The 18,537-nt window shown below is 38.9% G+C and overlaps 1 protein-coding gene across 2 annotated transcripts in view; it reads left to right on the top strand.

The window, feature by feature from the left end:
• LOC5574876 (gonadotropin-releasing hormone receptor) overlaps nucleotides 1-18,009 on the top strand; it is a 293,895-nt gene extending 275,886 nt beyond the window's left edge. The window contains exons 4-6 of one of the 2 annotated variants that reach the window (XM_021850179.1): nucleotides 7,992-8,197; nucleotides 9,225-9,355; nucleotides 17,382-18,009. In XM_021850179.1, the coding sequence (XP_021705871.1) occupies nucleotides 7,992-8,197; nucleotides 9,225-9,355; nucleotides 17,382-17,760 (716 nt within the window). In that variant the 3' untranslated portion in view covers nucleotides 17,761-18,009. The remainder of the gene's footprint in view (nucleotides 1-7,991; nucleotides 8,198-9,224; nucleotides 9,356-17,381) is intronic. The other variant, XM_021850180.1, reaches the window with a different exon arrangement.
• The last annotated feature ends 528 nt before the right edge of the window (nucleotides 18,010-18,537 follow it).

Below are 18,537 nucleotides of genomic sequence, written 5' to 3' on the forward strand. Positions count from 1 at the left end.
AACTTTTCGGTGACGTGGGCTTATCGGGGAAACGGGATATTCAGGGAACTGGCATTCGGGGAACTGGCGTCCAGGGAAACGACATTTGGGGAAAAGTGGTTGTGCTACTACGAAGTAACTGCACTAATCGATTTATCTTTTCGTCAATAACTTGAGCAGATCAATGTTATCGATTGCCGCCCTTCTGTCAGTTGGAAACAAAAAATATCTACAATATAGCTCCAAAAAAACAGCCTATGTATAAAAGAAGGTGAAATTTATTCAAATTGTAAATCAATACTCTTTATACCTATAATTATGGTATCATGTTTAAAAAACATAGAATGTTTTAAATAAGGGTAAATTTGTGCTAAATATATCAAAATCTTCAGAGCAAAAAAATATTCCAATAGCGAAACTAAAAAGAAGTATTAATATTTGAAAGAAGGGTAATTTCTGGATAAATAATAAAGTACTATTGGCAGCAAGATTGGCAATAACTTTCCTAATATGCTTTAGTTTATTCAAGAGCATATGATTGTTGAATAAAGTGTCATTTTGTTTCAATTGACTCCAAAACAAGCCTGTTATTATCAGAAAGATTCAATATAAACGTAAAAACAAATGTCATCTTTAGAAATTCTTGCTTTCAGACTCATTATGCCAAATGACCTACCACCGGCGATGCATACCTCTAGGCAGTGGCGCGGGAAGTGGATAGGACAGGTAGGACATGTACTACGCACGAAAACACTTGGGTAGGACAGTCAAAGAATTGTCCTACACTGAACGAAATCTCCCGCCACCAATTGAATGATTTGTAATTCACATGGCTACATATATGCATATTCCTCGTTTTGAATGATTTTTAAACACTATGATGCACCCACCGACTGCTAAACAAAAATCATCCAATTTTATGATGACTTTCAGTATACATCCGAATGATAATGTGTTGATAGTTGAGCTTTAACTACCCAAATGAGTAACATGTGCCTTATGATGGATTTTCATTTCTTCCATGTCCCAAATCAAAAATCATTCAATTATAGTCTGAAACTTCTCTCGGATAGCAAACGATCCTTGACTTGAAATCATCCTTGTCAATCTAAACAAAAACATGGCGGCAGCAGCGGAACTTGGCATTTCTTCGCGGATTTCACAGATAATTGCTCATTTTGATGGAAGTATTCGGAAGTATGTTTACCTGTAATTTGTTAATTATTTTCAAGGTGTCCAAGACCCAATAATCCTGACTCGATCCTGGGACATTGAAGTGTATAATGCGGACACTTCCAGATTGCTTCAAACAGCTATATTACAGGCGGCTCATTAGTGTGTTTATTGTTAATTGATTTTATATTGCCTATTATCAAAATAAATGATGACTTGTGGAAACCACCGATGGCCGATTACTTAGTTTCAATTCGATTTTTTTTAAATCACGAAATAGAATGCAATGTGGTTTGTTTACATGAGTGTGTGATAATCATTCAATTTTAAACATATTCTTCTTCAATATAAATCATTTTTCGACTGGATGATTTTCATACGATGCTATTTGTAAACAAATGATTTGGACAGCGATGAAAATCATCTTGTTTGTGTCTGAAAATAGGTATGGGGCTGGGATGAGGCAAAAATCATTCAATTGATGGCGGGAGATTTCGTTCAGTGTACCCACGATTCAACATAACAATACACTAGACCAGCAGAAACACGATCAACGTCGTAAGGTTTTTCATTGTATACTCATGCTTTGTAAAGTATGACATGGTTTGTACATGACCTCCAAAAGTTCTGGATCGTGAGAAGAACAATTGAGAACATCTGTAAGGAAAATCATGAGATACTTTCTGTAATAGTTGCTACAAGAAACTTCTTTAACCATTAGAAAAACAAATGGAACAATCTTCTATGACATTTCTGAATTAATCAATAAATGGTTTCTTAAATATATCTACGGCCAACCCTGTATATGTTCTGGGACAAATTGCATAAGCATTTCTGGAAGTAATTCTTGGGAAGTTTCTGGAACATCAATAGGTATATAATTATCAGCAGGTTATTGTAGAATCTTTGGATAAATCATTGGGTTAATCTAATACCAGTTGCATCGTGTTATAAACAGCACGAGTGTGTTGGTGCTAGCGATTTCTGAAATCCTATCTTTCTTGATACAATCTACCAAAGCATAGCTAAATCTCTTGACGATTTTCAGAGCAATTCCTATAGAACTCCTACAGCACACTATCTAGAAGTTTTTGGTTGATTCGGAAATTCCGCAAAATTCGTAAAAATTTCTGGAAGTAATTCTAATTTAATTCCTTTGAAATTATTTGATAAAATTCCTATTGATATATCTGGCATCATACATAAAAATATTTAGAGCAGATTATGACGATTTTTCGAAAGATTTTTTTTTTTGCAATTAGGCCGGAACAAATCTTAAAATCTTCTTTTGTCACCTTCCATCAAAATGTGTCGAGGGGGGGGACAATAAATAATAAAATGGAAATTCAGGTAAACTTATCAATTTTTATACTCATATGCTGCAAAACCAAGTTTGTTTCCACATTTAACCGTCAAATCAATATGTATTGAACAATAATCATGCCTTCTTTTTATTTTTCATAACATTATAATGTTATCTATAATATTTTTTCTATTTCGATTATTCATAACAATAATCTTCAAGTTTTTTTATCGTCTGTTTTTTTAGTTTTGGTGAGAGAAAATATTAAACTTTCAAATTTTGTTTAAGCTATTTACAATTTTAGGAACACTGCACTTGGATGCAACTTTATGTTATTTGAATTTAAATCGTTTGTAAAAACATTTCACTAGATTTGAATGAAATTGAAGAAAATTGTCTCTGTGAAATATATTGTTATGCCCTCTTGGCCCATGTTCTTTGCAAACCTTAGCGACTGTGAGATTAATATGCATAGGACGGCAATATAGTAGGTTGTAAGTAGGGATAGCGGAAATTCACAGTAACATTCTTCAATTTTCACGGGTGACGAAAAAGATTAAACTAAAATTTCTCGGCTTTGTCGCTGCCCCATACTTTTGGTCATATTGTCAGTGAATAGCAGATGTAACACTTAGAACAAATCGTAATTTTAATTATTGTCACGACATGTACGCCCAAAGCTGAAATCCGTGTGTTTGGCCGATGGGCCAACAGATGGTGGTAGTGTGTAAATTTCAAATACAAAAAAGCGATGCGAGCGCTGCGTCTGGTGGATTAGCCATCTACAGAATATTTGAATTAACCGTTAAAATGGTGGTTGATGGACAATAATGAGAAACGGTCTGTTTGTCTGTATTTGTATTTTAAAGATCAAGCTAATCAGTTTATTACCAGAGTGGCAATTTAAAACTTAAAACATAACAAGTAATCAGAAGAAGCCCAAAACTAAAAGATACGAAAATTGTTGGAGGAACCTTGGCTCTAAAATAAATAAACCGTTTTCGTAGGCAATAAACCGAAAATTACTGTGTTTTCCATATAAATTTAAACAATCAAACGAATTTTGCGGGTTTTCTTGAATTTCGCGCCGAAGGCCAAATTTCACGACTTTTATGACATCGTGATATATTTTATTGCCGCTAGTTTCAAGTGTCCTGAAAACCAACATTGATAGCACTTTTTCTATATACGGTTTTATATTTTTAGAGAAATTTCCCTCATAAATATGAGTTTATTCTTAAATGAAAAAATACAATAATATCGTTTACACAAAGACAATGAAGACAAGGATATTTGATACGCAGCTTGTGGATGATGATCACGCTTTCAATATGTATACACCCAGAAGAAATAGGACTACTAGGAAAACAGGTATTCAAATAAATTTTAAGAGCCAATCGCAGAATTGATGTGGCAACTGATTGATCATTGAAAGTTTACATGAATAATAATTAATGGAAATCACTAAAATATTCTATTTTCAAAGGCTACACATTTAAAAAAATCCCACACCTATAAGCATTAACAAACAGATTTAGGACTTATAATCCGATAACACCTTTTATCTCATGTAATATCCTTAAAAAAAACAATGAAAACTAACACTGAAAATAAGACATTTTATTTATTTCCCCCCTCTGACTTCTTGAAAAATTTGAAGGGGGGGGGGGTGACAAAAGTAATATTTCAAATTTGTTCCGGCCTAGGGGAAAAGCAGTAACACGGTGTGCCAGAAACCGTTATTAACAGAAAAAAATGTCCATGAATTTGACACCTACCATTCGAAAGATATACTATTCAAGCATCTTCTCTGTGAATTTGAAAATATTTTAACGAGGGAATCGAAAGTTATCGTGATTTGAAAGTTTTGAGCTATTTTGGAAGGGAAATTCACATGCTTATAAATATTTCCCAACGGTGCATCATTATTAACTTGTAACAGCCAAGTTATCACCAGCTTTGCATTAGGCATTCAAAACATGTGATATTCAAGCACCTTCTCTGTAAATTTGAAATCATTTCGTCAAAAAAATCTGAAGTTACAGTGCTTTGTATTTTTATGATTATTTCTGTGAAGTTTAAATTAGTGCTGATTTATATGCCTTTGTTATGAAAGTGTACGTTAGTTGCAAATCAAAATGTCTATAGGACTGACCATCGGCATTCAAAAAATATAGTAGTCATTTATCTTCGGAGTTAGTTTAAGATTATTTTATCAAAAAACAACATAACTAGAGTACTTTGAAGTTTTGGAGTCATTAAGATTTTTTTTCAATCGTCTAAAATAGTGTTCGCAACACGCATTTAATAATTTCGACACATATCAATGGGTATTTTTTGTGAATTTTGTTTCATTTCTGCCCGTTTTGCGGGGCAGTGTTTCGTTATGGCCCAAATAAGCATATTGGCGAACCTGAACAATTTGAAAGTGGCACCATGTTGCTCAGTCCAGGTTGGATTATCAACTAGTGAGATCGTATTATGCTAGTGTTTTAAATAAGTTAAATATGATGGTTCACATTTTGTTCATGCCGAGGACCTGGAATCGAATCCCATCCCCGAGATAGTCTTAAAAAAAAATGCAGTGACGACTTCTAGCCCAGGGCTAAAAATCTCGTTAATAAAAATCGAAAAAAAAATGTTCATGACAGCGGAGGGGATACGTTTATATATTTGTTTGTTCAATTAATAGTTAGTAGGAGTTTATTGTAGAAATTAACCTTGTTTCATGTTTTTTTTAAATATGTAAATGCAACAAGCCTTATATTTTGTTTAGTTTCAAGAATTATTGGATACTATAAGCGTCGACTTTTCCTTTAGATACTGATAAATTACTTTTTGGATTGATGCTACATGATTTGCATCATGCGAAATCTTTGAATAGTTCGTCATCAAAGGTATCGATTATACATTGATTCAGTCATGTTTTGTGCATATAAAAGGATTACTATTTATGTTATTTTATTCATTATGTTGATGACTTCATTATGTTTTAAGAGAGGTATAACAGGGTATAACCAGTGAAAATGATGTGATGATCCCTAAGACTATTGTAATTAAGCGTTTTGTTTACCAAGATCCCATTGACTTCTCGTGGAAGTGCAGAGGATTCCAACGGCTTCCTCAAAGATAGTATCACGTAAATACTTATTCCATAACCCCAATTGACATGTATTCGGACGCAGCAGGACGCGGTATTGCTTAGTACAAGGAATGAGAATTCCATTACTTACACACTGACAGTGCTGCGACTAATCCTAAGTAACATCTGTTGGTTCCTTGTGCATGTATAGTTGCTCTTGTAATAACGGAGAAGCAACAGTAGGTGGTCAATCACGCTATTAAATCACATTGATCAACATATTGATAAGAATTTGTTGCAATTAGTAGTGGTAAAAACAATGAACGTGGTAATTCAATACTCAAAATTTACTTTATTATAGGTCCAAAACTTCAAAGTACTTTAGTAGTGTTGTCTCTAGATAAAGTTTTCTCAGACTAGCTTCAAAGAGGCTTGAATAATCATCTATTGAATGCCGAGTGTCAGTCATGTGGACATTTTTATTTGTAAATTCTGTGCACTAATATAAAAAAGCCATAAAAAGCTCTAATTTAGACTTCATAGAAATAATGGTAAATATACAAATCACTGTAACTTCAGATTTTCTCGACGTTATGATTTACAGGGAAGATGCTTGGATATTACATGTTTTGAATGCTTAATGCAAAGTTGATGGTTACTTGGCTTGTTTACAAGTTAATAATGATGCACCGTTGAGGAATATTTATAAGCATGTGAATATCCCATGCAAAATAGCTTAAAACCTTCAAATCACTATAACTTTCGATTCCCTCGTTAGAATATTTTCAAATTCACGGAGAAGATGCTTGAATACTATATTTTTCGAATGGTAGGTGCCGAATTCATGGACATTTTTTTCTGTTAATAACGGTTTCTGGCACACCGTGAGTAATGTTCGACCCACAAAAAATCTGTATCAATTTTCGGATTTCCATACAAAGTAGGCCTAAAACGTATGAATGGATCGAAAATTAGTGCGCTCAAAAAACGGCTATCCACAGGGGATGTTCTTATCTATCTTTTTAACACTGGGGTTATTCTTATCTGACATTTCGGAAGAGACACGGAAAAAATACACCCAAAATTTGAGCTTAAAGCCTGATTTGCTGCTGGAAAGGAATCACTCAAGAAACTTCTCGCCGATTCCTTGCAGAAATTTTCTACACCGACTCCCGTTTGAACTAACATGTCTTTTCATCTGCGTACTGCGATCAGAAATAAAGCGCTTTCTTGATCGACTCCTTGCAGGAATTTCCCATGCATCGAGATAGGCCAAAACATTCCTTTTCAGCAGCATATCAGGCTTAAACCAAAAGGTGTGACAAAATCACAAAAATCGAGTACATTTTTTTTGCCCGTAAACAAACAAGAAGCATCTAAAAATTGAGTAAACGTGTGTTGTTGGCATAAACTTGAGCGTTTGGCACTAAAATTGGGACAAGGCGTGATAACCGTATTGTTTAAGAAATTCCAGCGAAATATTGCAACCAAAACTGTATCTATTGTATCTTCCAAGAATTATGCTATTTTTTAGTTGAGCGGAAAAGTCACCTGTAAATATCGTTAGATCGTTTGGAAACAGAAGAATTTCCTCCACTCAATACCGCTTTATGTTTGAGCCCCTCGAATACAGTAACTTTCAATTTCCAGCCCAGGGTTAAAGCTTTTCTTAGCTTCACTGCACACAAAAATGCTAACGTTCGTCCTACCCATGGTTCCGAATGTGGTCGCGCCTTTGCCTCTAGGCATATAACGATGTATGGAAATTGCTGACTTTGATTACAAAAAAACCCCAATTTGTAAAAAAATGTTTCTTGCTACGAGGTTAGAGACTGAATTCACGTTTTATTTTAACTAGGCTTAACAAGGCTAAGTGACGAACTCCTTCAATCTTCATCAAATATTGATTGTAGAACAGATTGTTCGTATGGATTTCCAAAATTTTAAAATCTCATAAATTTCAAATATTTGACTATACAGCCTAAAATGTTCTCGATTTCAACGAAAATAACTCTGACATGAAGTACCATAAAATACTCTTTACCTTTGCATTCGATTTGCTTCACTGATTAATATGAATTATGTTATTTCGTTAAGTATTTTGTGGATCCCACACTATCAAAGTTACCCGCATTATCAAAGACACCCTGTACTGCACTGTATCAGTGAATTAGGTGATTTAATTTAGGTTGCCGAGAATAGTCGAAAGGAGTTGGAGCCGTAAATTACCCTACCATGATTCAAGATTCTCGAAATATAATTTAGAACGAAGATGTAATAGGATTCTATTCCAATGATTGAATGTCCAGTTAGAAATGTCCATCACTACCAGTGATGAATAAACCTTAATTGAAACGATGCTCGCCATATGTACCTAGCTCTGCCCCTCATTACAGTCTATTCAGCAACCCCATACAATAACCCAATCAATCCCGCACCCTTCTTTCGTTCCAGGTAGTGAGAAAATTTTTAGGATAGAAACGTCGGCCGTGGACCGGTCTTACTATCGCCGATCGGACACCAACCGGCAACGACTGATACACAAGGCCAAGATGAAATCCCTCCGAATCTCCGTCGTGATAGTGGTCGTTTTCATCGTCTGCTGGACACCGTACTACATCATGATGCTGATATTTATGTTCCTCAATCCGACCGAAAGGGTACGTATCCCCGGGTTTTAGCATTTTTTCCCTTTAGTAATAGTTGCTGAAGCATAACCAAACCGTAAAACATCTTGCGGTGTGATTTACTGTACAACAAAAAGAGCGATGGCAACATATCCAAGGACCAAGGAGCTTTGGTAACGCATGATTAAATACAAATGTATCAAAATTTAATGGGAAGTTTGAATGCTTGCAGATATCTTTTTGCTGCTTGCTCAGTTTATAACAGCATTCAATCTATTGGCTTAAATATAATCATTTTGAGGTTCTCGCATTGGCTAAGCTAGAATTTCTTTCATGGAAAAGGAGGTCTGAAAATTAGTCAGCGTGTTTTGGAGTCAGAAATACAATATTCGTCGTAATGATCATCAAGAATTTCATAGTTCTGTGAAATTTTAGATACTTGTTCAGTAGTTTTCGAAAATTTATCGTTTTTAGCTGTGAATTCAATTTTATTTTTAATTTTTCAAATCCAAATTTAAATCCAATCCAAATCTAATCCAAATCCAATCCAATCACAATTCAAATCGTTTTTTTTTTTTTCTCCAATTGTTTATAAAGACACTTCTCTACAATTTCAATAGCAATTTTATTCGGAACTCCTCTTGAAACCCTTTCAGCACGCCTTCAAAAATCTATTATGTAACATATAGGTACACAGAAAAAAAAAATCCGTTCTCGTATCCGTGAACAGCAGACGTGAACTCGTCAACACGCGAAAATACACCGTGAACTAGATCATGTTTATGCGTAAACATGATGGTAGTTCATGGTGTATTTTTGACAGTTCACGTTTTCCAGAACTCTTTTTTGAGCGTGTAGTTTCAATAATTCTTGGGAGAAATTCTTAAAATATCTTAAGAGAAATGTGGATGAATAAGACGAACCTTTTACTATATATTGCTACATTAATCAATTTCCTTCTGTAAATCTTTAGCTCTGTTGATATGCTGCCATTGCTCGATTAGGGCGTTAACTTAAAACTAGTCCACATATGTAACACTTTCCTATTTTCCATTCACAGCTCGGCGAGGACCTGCAGACGGGCATTTTCTTCTTCGGGATGTCGAACAGCCTAATCAATCCGCTCATCTACGGGGCGTTCCATCTGATACCGATCCGAAGGCGTCGCAATCAGTACAATCAACATGTAAGGTAATTGGGTGTAAATGCGACGTTCGGCGATAAAAACAGTCGTCGCGCGGCAATCGCTTTTTATCCTTTCATTATACGCGCATCAGAGAGAGTGGTCGTATTTTCGCAGCTTTTTTATTGATATTTTATGCGTGTTACATTGTTTATTGGCTGGCGCATGAACATCGTTATTATGTTTCTCCATGACATGGCATAAATTTATGATTTGCACGCATACGTTGGATTTGGATTGTTAGCGACACACACGAAACGCCATTCATAAATAACGAAAATTGATGGATGTCGTACCATACGCAGATTAGTCCTATTAAATGTAGGAGCCACATAAAAAATCAATGAGACTTTTACATGTGTAGTCATTTTAATTCAATTTAAGGAGATTTAAATGCACTGATTGCCCAGGTGGAAGAGTTCCAATGACGATTTAAAAATCCAGCGCCCACCGGCTAACAAACGAGAACGGTTTAGAGCTGATAGACTTCACCACCACCAAGAATATGACCATTTGTAGCACCTATTTTCAGCAGAACCTTCCATTGATACCACAGCAGACAGAATCCTAAATCGACCACATTTTGATCGATGGACTTCTCCGCAATTTTGTGAGAAACTCAAATGGATCATTAAAATAACCAAAACGGCCGCTATGGAAAGCATAGATAGCGCCACCGTAGCCTTGTGTGTTTGACAGAACAGCAATGCTGTCACAATGTTAAATCCCATATACAGTGGCGCCTTTGTTTTGATGCGGTGAGCACTACCTTCAATGATCCATTCTTATAACTTACGATTGAAATTGTTCATGCGTTAGTTGTCAATCACGTAACTAACTCAGCAGTCAAAAAATCATGAATGAGTTGGCTCATCTGTTTAACTCATTGTCTTGGGGCCCTATTTTATAAGTCGAGTCGATCAAAGTGACTCGACTGGAGTCACTGTCGACCAAAAAATTTGCTCGACGCGGCTCTGTCACTCGAGTGACTGGATTACTATGGACCAATGCACGAGTTCACGAATTTGACGTTTGAGCGGTGCCGAATTCACTGGTTTCCATGGTCAGATAAATAATACGGCACCGTTAAAATGTCAAATAGTGAACCCGTGCCTAGGTCCATGGGAGTCGACGGGTGACATCTGAAATATGCATGCTTACTTTGATCGACAGTGACTAAAGGCGAGTCACATGAATCTGCTCGATTTACAAAATAGACCCCTTATATTTCCAAAGTTTACTCACACAAACCAATGATTTAACCCAATTTATAGTCTAGTGGAATTATAGTAATTTTTGTCTAAAGTAAACAACAGCATTCGTTTTTGCACAAGTTTTTGACGGGTCCATGTCTGAACCATTTTCGACGGCTTTAATGTGATTGAGTGATTTTGCACGAACAACTCAAGCATGAGATTTTCGTAGCAGATATCTAATGAGTTTACTCTTGCGGAAGAGTGCATTGATTTAGATTTGAGTGTGAGTCTGTCACCACTGCTTCTCCGACATAACCGACATCAGAACCTACGGTACCGACGCCCACCTCGGTACAATCTAGAGGTATTGGGGGGGCTTTTTTTTTAAGACACTACACGTTAATGCTTCCAGTGGGCTGTTTGCCCTTTGAAGGAAGGACCACACTAGACAACGGACTAGCATGCAACGCCCAGTGGCACAGTCGGAAAACATTCCTCTCGAAAAGTTTTTGGCCTGAGGCGGGAATCGAACCCACACTCCTTAGCACGATGCGGCTAAATGCCTCGGTGACACTAACCGCACGGCTACGAAGCCGAGGCTTAGACCTCCCTAGAAAAGTTCAAGCCCCCCCTTGAAAATTTTAACTCTCATGCTAAGTATACACCTTACATAAGGGATTTTTTCGATCAGAAGAGTCAAGCCCCCTCTAGATTTGAGTTCAAGTTACGCTAATGGGAAAAATTGAAATTTTATATATTTTCTTAAAGGACTCCACCCAGATTTCTGAAAGTCAGCTAGCTCATGAACAGACCCTTGCTAAAAGTAGATGATAATGGCTGCTTTCGATGTTTTTAAACCAATAAAACTCATGTAATTGATTGATTGTTATCCCAGCAGCGAAGTTGAAAATATAAGGTTAAAAAATGAACTAAATTATCGCATGTACTTAAACCAGTGTATCTCGGCAATCCGCAAGTATATGCAAAAACTTTTGGTAGCACATAAAAGAGTGGAGTCTAGGCTTCCACCTCAAACTGTTTGGAAGTCAAATACGGTGGAATACTTTAACTTTTAAGTCGAACTAGTAAAAAATAGTAAATATTATGAGTACATTGCAAAATACAAGGTGAAATTTAAAATTAAAATTGTTCATAAATCAAACATATAAAATACACTTAGTTTGCCTTCCAAAAACGTACACGCAATAATTTTTCTCGTCATTTTTTCCCCAAAAAAACAAATTTTCTTAGTATAGGCTGAAACTCAAGTTTTTCAGATTAAACAAAATTGAACTCCATAAATTGCAATGATATAATGTAATAAATCAAATAATATTGTTGGTTTACAATCGCACATGTTCTAAATAATGAGAAATTCATCTCCATAATTCATTTTATTAAAAACTAGTGGTCCCGGCAAACTTCGTCTTGCCATCAAGTAGGCTGTTGGAAAATGTCTTGAAATCTTCCTTACAAAATGACAGATTAGTTTTCACCCGTTATTCTGACTATTCCGAAAACATTCCTAATTTTTTTTTCCCGCACGAACACGTCGCATCCCCTGTCGAATACAACAGTGAAAGAATTATGCAAATCTATACACCCGTTCTCAAGCCATTTCGTGACATACAAATACCATTCCATTTTTATTTATATAGATAGGTTTTTGGACTTTTGTCGCGAAATTTTGATTTCTGGTCCATAGTGCAATGGGGGATAATCTGCTCAACAAACTCCGGACCAAGGTCCGGGAGTGTAGGGTTGGGGACCATTTACTACATGCAAGCAGTAAACAGGACTACACCCCCTATCCACTAAACCATTCGAATGCATTCCCATTGCCACCAAACCCTTCGTCTCTCCGGGACCACCAAGAAGGCATTGCTTCGGAGAGGGGCTATTGCACATCGCAACTTCCAGGTTAGCTGCGTAGCCATGCAGCAACGAACATCGATGACACGCTTAGGGGGGTCCACCAAGGTAGCATGCTGGCGCTTTGCCAGCTTCCCAGGTGATCCTTACCTCCCATTGTCCGCTGAAGGCGGGCAGGGTCGCCCAGCTGCATCGCAGGTATCAAGAACTGATACTGCGGGCTTCGCAATTAGACCTACTGAAGACTCAGGCCCTATCAGCTAGCACCAGCTGGGATTGCTGACGAAGGGGCCTCCACCTGCCCCGAACAACCAGAGGCTCGTACCCAACCCAGTAGGCCGGCGCCACGACAGCACCGCTACCAGGATGTTCTCCCCGCGGCCACTTAATCGTAAGTAAGTACGAAACCCTATGCTGGCGGTCTTTGTCATCGTTTGACCCGTGGAAGCGTGAGGTAGGAGCTTGTGAGGACCAGAGCTGTGTTAAACGTTAAGAATACTCACGAGCACCTGAATGGCGCTGAAAGCACAGGCAATGAAGGGCGGGAAAACGGAGGAAATGCCTTCGTCAGTACTGCGGACGACGGAAACCAAACAGCTCCTACTTTGAGGGAGATTAAGGATGCCATTCACCAGCTCAAGAACAATAAAGTTGCTGGTAAGGATGGTGTGGAGTTTTCATGTCTTTTCCTTGACAGTTTTGTGATAACTATCCTCCAGACTAGGATGGCCTACTTGACAGTATGCCAAATCACCACATCTCCTTTTCTCTTGAATAACACGGGGCCACGTGACGATTCAGCTGATTCCGTGTCCGTCCATGTGTACCAATGCGTTGGGTATTCTGTCCAATTGGCTTCAATGGACAAGTTGCGCTAGTCAGAGATGCCATGGGTCGCGTTCTAGCTCACGACTGTGTAGAGTTAATGAACAACATGAAAACGAAGCTTCCGAGCTAGATCACATCGTTGACTTCATGGAAGTTAATGACCTGAACGTGAACAAGTTATTGACAGCACCGTCCCCGTGAAAAAGATCTTCCTCTACCAGCGGTTCAAGACATCCCAAATTCGACTTCGAAGTCAGAGACTTCTTCATATTTGGAAGCCTGTTGGCCGTTATCTTGGCACCTCGATGCCTGAGCGAATCTCGTAGCGGAACCAACAAACCTTCCTGTTCACAGATCTACAACCTGTTCCACCCGAATGTTCCGAATCCACTTCTGCTGAGTGCTCGCTTCTCAATGCTTGCACCCTTGAACGTCCCTCGATACGCCAAGTGCCTGCTCGTTAACGGTCAACCCTACCATCTTTTGGAACTTATCCAGTGTTGTAATTTTTAGTGATGGTCCACCACTGTGACGGCTCTATGACACCTCTATCTACAGCACCACCTCCGGGATGATCGATAACGTCCGCTTATCTTGATCAACCAATTCCACCAGTGCTGGTGGGGTTCGATACCAGATTTTTCAGGAATATTATTTTCAAAAATACTGAAATTTCTTGTGTAGCTTTTACTGCGGCATATGGTTACAATTTCGCGTGAATGTACTTCTGCGGCCAGATTTCATTCAGATTGGGCCACAATGGTCGTGGTCTGAACTCCATTGCATCGAGCACCTGTTTTTCAACACTCGTTATTGACGCGTTTTTTATACTTTGCCAACAGTAAGTTGAGTTATGGTTGAGTCCACCTCTAGGTCACCTAGCTCCTATCCTATAACGAGCATTATCTTCATCCGCCGGACCCAACGGATAGAATCCGTTGCTACGGCAGCCCCTTATAAGGCGAGCTTGGTTTTTTTTCCGCCGTATCCAACAGGTCTAAATCTGTTGGTACGGCAGCTCCCTATTACGGCGAGCTTTTTCGTTTTTATTTCGCCGGACCCAACGGATAGAATCCGTCGCTGCGACAGCCCCCTTCTAAGGCGAGCTTGGTTCTTTTTATCGCCGGACCCAACAGACCACATCTGTCGCTTCGGCAGCTCCCTTATAAGGTGAGCTTGATTTTTTTTTCCGCCGGACCCAACAGATCAAATCTGCCGCTACGGCAGCCCCCTTCTAAGGCGAGCTTTTGTTTCCGCCGGACCCGTTGGATAGAATCCGTCGCTACGGCAGCCCACCTTTGGGGTGAGCTTGAACATTTTCGCCGTGGCTACGGCAATCCGTTTTTCAACGAGTTTTCATTGTAGTTTCAACTTACACTATTTTGAATTGTTTTATTTTAGGCGACAAGTTAGATTGTGAGAACTTTCGAGCGATCACCATTCTAAATGCGGCCTACAAAGTATTATCCCAGATCATCTTCCGTCGTCTGTCACATGTAGTAAACAAGTTCGTGGGAAGTTATCAGGCCGGCTTTGTTAACGGTCCCAACGCATCAGCTTTTCATCGATTTCAAGGTGGCATACGATAGTATCAACCGCTATGGAAAAGCATGGACGAGAACAGCTTTCCATGGAAGCTCACGAGACTGATAAGAGCGACGATGGAAGGTGTGCAAAATTGTGTGAAGGTTTCAGGCGAACATTCCAGTTCGTTTGGATCCCGCTGGGGACTACGACAAGGTGATGGACTTTCGTGCCTGTTGTTCAATATTGCGCTGGAAGGCGTTATGCGGAGAGCAGGGGTACGATTTTTACGAGATCCAGTCAATTAGTATGCTTTGTGGGTGATATGTCGGCCGAATATTTGAAAAGGTGGCAGACCTGTACACCCGCCTGAAATGCGAGGCAGCGAAAGTTGAACTGGTGGTGAATGCGACCAAGAGGATGCTATTGACAAAGTACATGCTAGCTGGTGTGGCCGAGCGCGACAGGACTCGCCTAGGAAGCAGTGTTACGATAGACGGGGATACGTTCTAGGTGGTCGACGAGTTCATCTACCTTGGATCCTTGCTGACGGCTAACTATAACGTTAGCCATGAAATACGGAGGCGCAACATCAGTGTAAGTCGGGCCTACTATGGTCTCCCCAAAAAGCTGCGGTCAAAAAAGATTCACACCCGCACCGAATGTACCATATATAAAACGCTCATAAGGCCGGTAATCCTCTACGGGCATGAAACGTTGACGATGCTTAAAGAGGATCTGCAAGCACATGGAGCCTTCGAACGTCGGGGTGGTGTGTGGCGGCGAAGGATGAACCACGAGCTCGCTCAACTCTACGGCGAACCCAGTATCCAGAAGGTGGCCAAAGCTGGAAGGATACGATAGGCAAGGCATGTTGCAAGAATGCCGGGCAGCAAACCTGCAAAGATGGTGTTCGCTTCGGATCCGGTACAAGATGGCGTGGAACGCAGCAAGCTAGGTGGGCGGATCAAGTGCGTATCGATTTGGCGAGCGTGGGGCTGAACCGAGAATGGAGAGATGCGGCCTCGAACCGAGCATAGTGGCGTGAAATTGTTGATTGAATAAAATGAAAATTATTAAGTTATCACAATAAACTACGCTCTGCGAATAATGCATCGTTCTACGAGTGCGCTAGCGAATAATCGTTCGCGAGTCAGAGTTTTAACATTTTTCATGTCTACTTGGTGATTTGTTTCCGGATATGCTGTTTATGATGCTAAAATCATGTGGACATGGGCTGCACTAAAAATGATAGCGCAAAGGCAGCATGTATCGAGTTGATCGCTACCTGTAACAACATGCTTCATATAACGGTAGAACGCGCGCTAAGTGAGGTGTTCAAATCATGCTGCTGCAAAAGTGACGGCCCTCTACGACCGTTCAAACACTGTACTGTTTGTCGCTAGAGACAGTTTTTTTCGTCCTTGTAAATATACGAGCAAATCAATGTAAAAATACAAAAATCATACAAACATGAATCAATATAACGTATATTTCAAAAGCACTTCATGTACCAAAACACGTCCCTGGTAAATTCCAAGTGTATCTTCTGTAGAAAACTCAAAAGGTTTTCTTGAAGAAGTTCTTGACAAATTTCCTAGAGATGTCTCAAATTCAATTTTTGGAGAGAGTCCAGAAGAATCTCATGAAAGATTTCATGAAAGAGGAATTCCAAGGAATTTCGGAATATCTTTGGAACCAGATGACTAATGATCAAAATCGAAACGGATTTTAAAAATAGAAGAATTTGTTGATAACTTGTGTAAAAACTGGTATAAAATTTTTGATAAACTACAGTTTAACAATTACCATAACAATTGAATATTTTTTGTGGAATAGTTGGGTTAAAGTGGTTTTATTTTTGATAACGAACTTATCAAACGTTCAATCACCGCCAACTTGATCACCGTTCGAAGGGTGGTGTCAAACAATGGTCATACACTGGAAGGGACCAATACAAAATTTCTCTACGTCAAAGTGAGCCGAGATTTTTCTGTCACGAACTGTCACTGTGAGCCCGGATCTTAAACAATGGTCAAACATGATAAAAGCGCGTAATAAATCAAAGCACATTTATGAATTTCATCAAAGGTAACAAAAATTGAATGAGAATCAATTCATGCACATTCAAAGTAACGTCACGTGAGCACCCATTATTATAATTGAATATAATGTATTGGAATATGCATCTTTTTACTGTTTTCAATAAAAATGAAAATTAAACACACAGAAAACTGTGGCCCTTTTTTAATGGTTTTCCAGAAAAATCGAAGGTGCACAACAAATGAAAACTAGCGATTTTCACCAAGCCTGCCTTGATTGCCAAACCGGAGCTATCTTGCAGTTTGGAAAAACTGCGTATCAAATTTCGTGTGTAGTATCTGTGCCTCCCTCCCAGGTCATAGTCTTATTTTGAGTGAAAGTATAAAATTTCAATTCATATATTAGATGAATGCATGTTATTTCTGTAGTACTACTTACTTCAGGTAGTACAAAATTTCAAATAATTTGTAGAACTTGCTTATTTTGAACAAAGCTATGTAAGCTTTTTAAACACGATTCTTATATGCCAAAAATATCTAACAAAACTATATTTTCACTGCTATCCCCGCAGGGAAGGATCGGTCTATTTTCAACGGTCATCTACCTGCAACAATCAGAATGGCAACCACCACCAGCAGTTGTTGCAGCAGCCAGCATCTCCGCCACAGTTGGAACTCCATTCGCAGCACCATCATCATCACCATTCCCACCATCATCAGCCGGTGCAGCCAAAAAACAGCTATCTCGCCGCTAACCACAAGATGTCTCACTCCCACTCGAACCTGGCGGAGGAAATCTCGCTCATGGCGCTGGAGAAGGATCTCAAAAGTCTGGACGAAAACGTCAACCAGATAAACCTGAAGGGCGCCTCTGGCGGCAAACGGAGCTTGGCGCGGAAATTCTACTCCCTCAGTCAGCTGCTTCGCCGGACGCGGCCTACTAAGCTGTAAATATTGGCCACCTGTTTTCTCGGTGTGCAAACAGCCAGCGCTTACTTTGCTTCATCCCTTTAAGAAAAAAACACCTGGCACGCTATGTCCAAGGGAGGTTATTATGCAAATTCATGTACTTCAGATCTTCGTTCGCAGAATGTTGCTCTTGGTCGTAAGAAACAAGCTAGTGAATACTTTTAAATTATCATTTATAGGTTTTACGGCTAACCAGCCGAGTGGAAATTTGAACAACTACTGACTGGATTATATGACAAAATTGATTAGAAATTTGCGTAAAAGTAACCCGTCTTCTCGGCGAGAATCGAATTCATGACTACCTGTTCACTAGATAGGGCATGTTACCCCTACACAGCGAGAGGACTCATGGACGCAGAAGTTAACCTGAATTCGATTTCAGCTCAATAATCACATGGTCCTCTTTCGCAAAGCGCACTTCTTTCGGAATAATTAGATGCCCATCCAATCACAACGCTATCTATTGTATCGTCCTTAGCGTATACATCATTGTTTTAGGTTTATAAATAAAAAAGGTGGTACATTCGAACATTCCTTGTTTTTCATATATAAAATACTATGAGCAACTATACGAATCTTCAAGAGAGGATTTCTTAAAAAATCTAAGATAAAATATTTTGCGGTTTTCACTAGCTTGTTTTTTGAGAACGAGAGCGAATTCCTATGAAACAAATCTGAGGTACATTCATCCATTCAACATAATAGTCCACACTTGGCATAGCGTGTACCCTTCCCTAGCTTTGGCATTGTGCAATGTAG

Source organism: Aedes aegypti, chromosome 3 (assembly GCF_002204515.2).
Source record: "Aedes aegypti strain LVP_AGWG chromosome 3, AaegL5.0 Primary Assembly, whole genome shotgun sequence".
Classification (NCBI taxonomy): domain Eukaryota; kingdom Metazoa; phylum Arthropoda; class Insecta; order Diptera; family Culicidae; genus Aedes; species Aedes aegypti.